This window comes from Dermacentor albipictus, chromosome 1, assembly GCF_038994185.2.
Source record: "Dermacentor albipictus isolate Rhodes 1998 colony chromosome 1, USDA_Dalb.pri_finalv2, whole genome shotgun sequence".
In the NCBI taxonomy this organism is placed as follows: Eukaryota; Metazoa; Arthropoda; class Arachnida; order Ixodida; family Ixodidae; genus Dermacentor; species Dermacentor albipictus.
In genome coordinates this window covers 339,930,676-339,939,388 of record NC_091821.1, presented here as the reverse complement: position 1 = coordinate 339,939,388, position 8,713 = coordinate 339,930,676, and the positions used below count along the sequence as shown (strand labels likewise).

The 8,713-nt window shown below is 47.7% G+C and overlaps 1 protein-coding gene across 2 annotated transcripts; it reads right to left on the bottom strand.

The window, feature by feature from the left end:
- Positions 1–1,627: 1,627 nt before the first annotated feature.
- Positions 1,628–8,265, bottom strand: LOC139054574 (uncharacterized). 2 transcript variants are annotated; one of them, XM_070531734.1, is made up of 2 exons: positions 7,021–8,265; positions 1,628–2,645 (listed from the first exon to the last, which is right to left on the bottom strand). In XM_070531734.1, the coding sequence occupies exon 1, from the start codon at positions 8,258–8,260 to the stop codon at positions 7,067–7,069; it is 1,194 nt and encodes a 397-aa protein (XP_070387835.1). In that variant the 5' UTR covers positions 8,261–8,265; the 3' UTR covers positions 1,628–2,645; positions 7,021–7,066. The 2 variants fall into 2 exon arrangements, with proteins under 2 accessions (XP_070387835.1, XP_070387836.1); XM_070531735.1 differs by having other exon boundaries at positions 7,066–8,265.
- Positions 8,266–8,713: the final 448 nt, after the last annotated feature.

Below are 8,713 nucleotides of genomic sequence, written 5' to 3'. Positions count from 1 at the left end.
GCTTTCGCAGTCAACTCGCCAACTTCCTCTCTTTAGCGTCAACGAAGATAGGACCGCGATGACCACCGCTTGCATGTTGAGTGCCATGGCTTTGATGAACCTGTTTCGTTTATTTACAGTGGAAACGGCCGAGGGCACTCCTTATGACTCACTTAAGGATACGTAGGGATGCCTACACAGAGTCGAAAAAAATATTTATGGATGACTGTTGGCTACAATGCTGCACAGCCACATACAACTCATAGTTCGGCAGATGACCTTTAAAAGAGATACAAAGTAAAAACGCAGCGTTCGGTTACCATGACAACGAGCAGCAGGAATCCAAACCGTGATCACCAGAAGCCGGTCGGTCAGCCTTTTCATTCGTGGTGAAATCGCTTTAACACAGCGAAAATCTCACGAAAGGCTATTGTCGAAAATCAGTTATACACTGTGCCAACAACCGGTCAATCATGTCGACATAGCCAACAGCAACATAACTAAAACACGCTGTGCGCATAGGGATTAAAGGTTGCTGCACCAATCCCAGTCACTGCGTCGCAAGGATTCACTGCAGCATGCTGGCCCGGAATGGTCTCGCAGAAAACACTTAACTCTTAAAGTCCAACAGTTAAATCTTTATTTCGCCGGCGTGATTTTTCTGCCACATGTAGTACAGCTTTGTCACTCCTGCCGTGTGTGCTGCCCTCCGTCTGATATTACCTTGTGGTGTCGTCTTGCCCGCGCATGCGCACCGCCGACGGATTATCGTCGAAGCTGCGGCCAAAGCGGCTTACTTTATTGACGCAACACCTTACGGTTTATTGCGCAATAACGGGTATTTCGCAGTGTAACAGGCGAAGATTACGAGTCTCTTCCTTCGCTCGCAATCGAAGTACGACAACGTAATACTTGTCCCCCCCCCTCTTCCCCCCCCCCTTTTATTTCTTCTTCTTTTATTGGAGCGCTTATCTAGCGTTTCTCGACGCAACCGCTCCAGAATGGGGCTCTTAAAGCCTTAATGTTGGCAGAATGCCAAAATACTGAGGGGCAAGAGCAGTTCCAGTAGCTTTACTTTTTCATTATTTTTTTTTCTCTGTGCGGCGTAGTAGCGAAGACATTATATTAGTCGACTATTTCACAACCCCTCTTCTTCCCCCTTCTCTCTCTATCCACATCTCTCCCTTTATCGACCGCCAGTAAAAACTTCTGACCACTCGCATCTTGTTGCAACATTGAGCGCCATTCTCTCGTTAGGTCAACCATTTAATTGCGGTCATTGACTTGCGCCTATGGTTACCACATCAATCGTAACAAAGGTCCGGTTTTAGAGTATGGTGCGGCGAGTGGAGTGGGAGACAGGGTAGTAGCTGTTGCCGTGGCAGCTAATAACTCTAGATTTGTTTTGAAACAAGTTTGTACCAAAGAAAAAAATACAAAGCTAGGAGAAATTTTAGACAGTTTGAATACGCAACACAAGTGGAAAGCAGTATTGTGTTTCAACTTTCATGGGAACTGAGTGCGCTACTACGTAAAACGCAGCTGCTACAATTTTAGCAGGATGTGAGTTCATGAGTTCAATACACTCAGAATAAAAACAGGAACAGTGAAACACAGGACGAGCGAGTAAACAGGACAGAGCGCTGACTAGCAACCAAATGCTTTATTTGCAGAAGCAGCATATAAATATATCTTGAGGGTGACATAGAGAATAGAAAAAGAAGGATAAGAAGGATAAGTGTCAGCCACAAAGATAATAAATTTGTTTCGTTGAGAGCGTGAAGGACGCAGAGCTGACGCACGCGTCGCCACTTTTGAATATGCAAAATGCTTCAAAGTTCAAAGTTTTTATTCTAAAGGTGAACTAACCAGCCCCATTGAACACACTGCTCAATTCACTCATTTCACTTTGCCTTTTGATTCACCCGGTCTGCCCTGCGAGAATTGTTTTCGGGAGTTTATAACTACTGGAGCCAGAATTTGGAAAAGTGTACCCCCGGATATGAAACTGTCTCGAAATTATAACTGTTTATTTAAAAATTAATACTTAAGCTTAGTTTTATTATCATATTACTGACCATTTCTTATCTGTTTGTCACTGTCTCTTAGAACACTTCTGCGCTGCATGTGATTATAGCACTTCTTTTTACTCTCAGTGTGTATATGGTTGTACACTGTTCTTTTTAACGTTTATGTCTTGTATATATGCACATGCCGCCATTCTATCCTTTATGAGTTGCCCTGCTCCTGACTAACAATTACTAATCGGGCCCACTACTAACCTCTGGCTACGGGTTCAAAGTGTTTGTATTTCTAGTACGATTTTATTACAGGCAAAGAAAGAAAGAAAGAAAGAAAGAAAGAAAGAAAGAAAGAAAGAAAGAAAGAAAGAAAGAAAGAAAGAAAGAAAGAAAGAAAGAAAGAAAGAAAGAAAGAAAGAAAGAAAGAAAGAAAGAAAGAAAGAAAGAAAGAAAGAAAGAAAGAAGCGTACTACAATGCGGGCCTACAATTTAAACCGGCTAGCGCATCCGCATATTGGTTGAACGGGCACTTGGTATCCTCTGCGCAAGACACCAGCTCAGCCGGTCGTGAACAGAACAGGTGGCGATCCTACTTTCGGCCCGTGTACTGTTACTCCTCAGTTGAACCTTGACGTGGAGGGCCTCCTGCACATAATGGCGCAGAATTTAGGTCATGTATATACGAGCAAACAGTAACCGCAAATTATGAAGCAGTAAGCAAATTAAGAGGTCGAGAGTGAGTGAGACATGGTCGAGCTATTGGTACACCTCATCTCTTGCGGTTATTCGAGTAAAATTCGATTTCGATTACATTGAACATGTTAGCTGTGAGAAAGCAGCACGGGCCAAGTCAGCCAATCATGCGTCATCGCAATTTCGCGTTGCACACATCTGAGAATAGAGAGCGTGTTCAAGGGCTTCCCATCGCCCGCAGGGAGTCGATATCAATTATTTATACTGCCGGTTCAGGACATCGTATACATCGAGGCAAGTAGATGGAAAGGAAGAGGCACCGTGGAGCTCAGAAACAAAAAATAACGAAAAGTTAAATGCACCATTCATCGCACTCTTAGCACAAATGACGAAGACTGGAATTAAGCCAAGGTTTTAACGATGTGAACAATGTGCAACGACGTCTGAAAATTATTGGGAATTGTGTCTGCTTCCCCAGACGAGCTTTAGCTTCGCCAGAGTATACTGCTTTCCTCTGCACTAAATATTGTGCGTGTAGGAATACTCAGCGTCTCAGACCATGAAGGTAATTTTTATGCGAAGCATATTACGAGGGCTCAACCCAGCTCCTCAGGCGCGGCGGTGACCATGAAATCACGTGACACCGTGACGTCACGACAGAGGAGAAGTGGCTTTGGCTCAACTCTTGCAAGACGGGCTGGGTGGGAATCGAACCAGGGTCTCCGGAGTGTGGGACGGAGACGCTACCACTGAGCCACGAGTTTTTTTTTTTTTTTTTTCTTTATTGCCGGTCGTTGGCCCGGATAAAAATTACACATTCACAAATAATCAAAAGGCACACTCACAATATGTTGAAAACAACCGCAGAACTTGTGCGGCTGCGATTGTGCTAAAATTCCCTTATCGCCAATAATAATTCCACTCGTGGCAACCACTCTGGGATGCACTCCAGCAACTTTTGTTCCTCTACAAAGTTCCGTATGCTTTCTTTGAAATACTGGCGAGCCGCTCTTGCATCGAGATCGGCATGCCTTACCGCAATTCTACATTTCCAAATGCTATGCAGGGCCAAAAGCATGATCACATCGAATGGGGTACCATCATCACTTTCTATTGGCAAGTAGCGAATCCCATACGCATCTAGGGGGAAATCCTTTTTGATTGTGCGCTGGAGCACATCCCAGAGGAAAACGGCATCCCAACAATGCAGAAAAACATGTTCAATTGTCTCCTCCTGCCTGCAAATTGTACAATGAGTGCCCCAAGGAACAAAGAAACCTCTTTCAGCCAGCCATGGTTTGACAGTCAGCGTTCCGGAGTGCAATTCGAAAAAGAACGTCTTAGCGCCTGACGGTACTAGCATCGCCTTAACGCGCTTCAGAACATTGTGCCCATGGCTAGCTCTGTAGAGAGACCGATATAAAGGCACGGGAAGAACAACATCACACAGGTCCCTGTACAGTTTTTTCCGGTTAACGTCACTCAAATATTGAAGAGAAAAACGCGCTGACAAAAACCTGCATGAAACCACAACTTCACGTAGAAAACCATAAACACCCCCTGGCAAACTGCCCGTTGGGACAACCATTTCGGGCAAGTGCCTGCCCAGGCGAAGTTGGCAGACAGTGTATAAAAACAGGTTTTTTGCGTCCCTGAAGAAAAAAAAACGATTGACAACCTGTCTCAAAAACAAATGTGACAATCCAAGTCCTCCATTTCGAACTCGAAGAAACAAATTGGTACGACTTGATCTCTCCCAAGACGATGCCCACACAAACACTGCGAACACCCGGTGAATTTTTTGGATGTTTACCCTTGAGCAATGCAAGACTTGGAGGATGTACCAAAGTTTGCTCACTAAAAATATGTTGCAAATTGTGGCTCTGGAAAACATAGACCAATTCCAGCCATTCCATTTGTTTACTGTGTCCCGGAGCTTATCCACTTCACTCCTCCAGTACGACTCACTGTCTTTGTAGCACTGAAGGGGAACACCCAAGTATTTCACCGGAGTCGTAACGAAACTCATGTTGGCAAAAGTGTCTGGGGTCGCCCGCCAATCCCCGTGCCAGAATCCCAGGCACTTACCCCAGTTTACCGCGCTGCCGCTCACAGCACAAAAACTGTTAACACATTTGACAGCCTGTGTTATACTGTCCAAATCAGTGCAGAACACAGCAATATCGTCTGCATAAGCCAACAGGCGGACTTCAACCTCGTGCAGTTTAAACCCGCGGACACAGTCATTCTCCATGACACTCAAACAAAACGACTCTATATACAAGCAAAACAACAGCGGCGAGAGAGGGCAGCCCTGACGCACAGACCGCTTAACTTGGATTCGCGCTCCCAACATCTTGTTGACAATGAGCCGCGTCGAGCAGTCCCGGTACGCCATGGCAACCCCCTCTCTAATTATTCTACCCAAATTCACATAATCTAGAATGCACAAAAGTATGTCATGAGGCACCCGGTCAAACGCTTTCTCGAGATCAATTTGGAGCATTGCCACATGTGCACCCATGGCATCGCAACATTCGAGGATACTGCGTGCTACGTGTATGTTTGAGAAGATAGTTCGACCTTTAATGCCACACGTTTGATGCGGCCCCACAAGCTTCGCAATGACAGTCTGCAACCTCTTTGCTAAGATTTTCATCATTATCTTATAGTCTCCGTTAGTGAGACAAATTGGGCGGTAAGAAGTTACCCTTCGCAATGCAACGGGATCTTCTGACTTGGGTATAAGAATAGTGTGGGAAGATGAGAAGGACGGGGGTAGTACTTTGAGCTGGAATGCTTCGTTATAAACATCCGCTAAGGCTGGTGAGATCGCACCTTTGAAATATTTATAAAAGGCTGAGGTTAGACCATCAGGGCCAGGGGACTTTCCTGGATGCATACTTTCAATAGCACTTTTCACTTCCTCTTCCGAAATTGGTTCCTCCAATGTTTCTTTCGTACTTTCATCTAGCCTTGGCATCAACGACAAAAAGTCCTTTTTAAAACGATCAATGTCGACTGCGCAGTAAGTGAATAAACCACTATAGTGCTCGAAAAAAGCACGCTCGATATCTTCTGCTGCGTCGCTAACTTTTCCGCAATATTCGATTTCCGCTATCTGATTGCGGCGCGCATGCCACTTTTCTGAGCCTAACGCTCTTTTCGACGGTACTTCTCCCATTATCAGCCTTTCAGCCCTTGCCCGCACCACAGCACCGCGGTATCTCTCGATATCGAACTGTTCTATTTTATGTTTCAGTGCGCGAATATCGTCCATGAACATGCCGGGCATCCTACATTCCTCACTGATCAATTTTTCTAAATTCCTGCGCATCTGTTTTTCTTCTGCTCCCTTTTCTCTGCATATAGCGCTCGCACGCTCTAAAGCCTTGATTTTAACCACCTGCTTGAAGTTCTCCCATTTTTCACCAGATGTCGTGTTATCATCAGCATTCATTTCTTCAACTTGCTTCGTTACATCCGCTGTAAACATTTCGTCGCTTAGTAATTTCGAATTAAATTTCCATAGTTGCCACTCAAAGCCCTTTTTCTTTTCTTTCGTGCTTGCTACTAAAAAGCTGACCAAACAGTGATCACTGAATGAAAGTGCGCTCACGTGGTACTCCTTACAAAGGGGTATCAAATCAAGGCTCACATACACTCTGTCAAGACGGGCGTGGCTGGCTGCCTGAAAGTGGGTGTACTGCGTAGTCCTCCCACCACCGAGACACTCAGCCACGTCTTCCAAACCATCGTCCCTTATCATATCGCTTAGGGCAATGGTGCTTGCATCCTTGTACGGTCGGGCGCTAGTTTTATCACGGGCTGAAAGAACACAGTTAAAATCACCGGCAATGATGAGGAGCCTATTACACAGGGTATACTGTTTTAGCTGATCGAAAAATCTGCATCTTTCCTCAGCGACAGTCGGCGCGTACAAACAAATAACACGCCATTCCAATGACGATAATAAAAAATCGCAGACAATAAGCCGACCTGATGGGCATGACGTCACTGCTTCTACTTTTGCTCCAAGGCTATGTCGGATGAACAAAGCGCACCCGGAAGAAGTTCCCACAGCATGGCTCACTATAACACAGTATCGAGCTAAGAATTGACGCACCATGCCCCCGGTTTCGTCGTCGCCCTCAACTTTTGTCTCCTGTACTGCTAGAATGTCCAGGTCATGTTCGGTAACTAGTCTATAGAGTTGACTTTGCTTCCTCCTTGAGGCAAGCCCACGTACGTTTAAAGTGGCCACACGAAATGACCTATCCATAGACATCATTGCGAGGCGGTGAGAACCCGGGGGCATGACGCTCACCTCACTACTGCGCTTTTTTTCTGGGTGCCTTGACACGGTGCAGACCTCAGGGAGGCAAAGGCGGCGTTTCCGCCGTCTTGCGCTCCGTCGAAGTGTTCGGCCGAAGCCGATGGGAAAGACGCCGCACGGGAGTCGTTTTCGCAGGCGGCTCATCCGTTGCGAGGGCGCTGGGCCCCTTCTCCTTTTCGCCTGCTTCGTGGGGCCGCTTTGCGGTCGCACTGGCACTGTCGCTATCGATGCCTGTCATCGGCACTGCCTCGGGAGTAGACTCTACAGCTCCGCTGGAAAAAGTGTGGCCGGTACTACTTGGAGCAGCTTTCCTACTCCGGTCCTCCACGGCTTCATGCAGAAGCCCGGCGTCGGGTTTCCCTGGAGCTTCAAGGAGGACGTCCTGTGGAGTGTTCGGGGTACCCTCTTGAGTAGTCGGGTTTTGGCACACTCCTGCTGTTTCTTCGGAGTCTGCCTCATCCATAAGGTGGTCCAATGCATCGTTTGCCTGGACTGGTCCGGTCACGCTGGCGTACGTTTTTGGGCAATCCGCGTCCTCATGGCCGAAACGGCGACAACGACTGCAGCGAGGTACTTTGCAGTCCCGACGTATGTGCCCGGTGCTCTTGCAGCGCAGACAGAGCGGAGCGCGGCCTGGAACAACGACGAGAGTCAGCTCTCCGGCTATCTTGAGCTGGTGGGGAATGTCGTCGACTTTGACGTCGCCATGCAATTGCAGTCCAACTGAGCGAGTCGTCGAGCCCTTTTCAGTGACGCCTTGCACACGCCACTTCTCCCGCGTCACCTCCAGCACTTTCCCGTAGGGTGTCAGGGCCACACGAATGTCTTCGTCGGTCACGCCGTGCAGCAACCAGTGTAGCTTTAAGCGTACCTCTCGGTTGTTTGGATCGATGAGCAAACATGGGCGATCTTTTACCTTCACGTTGACAGCGGTGAGCAGTTTCTGAGCGGCGTCAGCACTCGTCATTGTTACAGCCCACACGTGGTTCATCTGATACGCCCCCAACGCCAAAACGTCGGGGAGCGCACCTAGATTGGCCAAAGTGTCCCGGTAGTCTTCGACACGGTAGGGCCGAGCTCTTGGGTCGCCGTGCATGAAAACGGTGTTCGCGACGATGCGTCCGGATGGCAGATTGGGCAGAATAACCTGATAATCTTCGGCAGTAGAAGCAAAAAACCTGTTACCGCGGCCCGCCTGAGCCGCCGAAACCGCTCCATGGGAGCAAGCCATCCCGCGTCCGCTTCGCTTGAAAGCCGGAGGTGGAATGACTGAGCCACGAGTACAACGCTTCAAAGCGGTACAAAAGCGCCTCTAGTGAATGCGGTGTTGCCTTAGAAACGCGCTGTTTCTAAGGCGTGCGTCTCTTGCTCAGGCGCACATTTCGTTGCCGCGCCGAACGCTGCTTTGCTCGACGCTCACCGCGTCCAATGCGGGACGCGTAGTCGCTGCCCTGTAGCCCATTGTCTTACACCCCTTGGCGGGTCGACGGGAACGCTGTCGCGTTCCACTCTTGAAGGCGAAGAAGTAATGCATGAGTTGTTTCTTCGTCTAGCCGAACCAAATATAGCCAAGCAACAGCAGTTCACCAGGCTAAACAGTGGTTCAACAACTAAAATAAAGGCTAGTATGCTTCGCATCCTGGGCTTAACCTTACCTAAGCCACAGCCATTTTTTTTTCAGAGA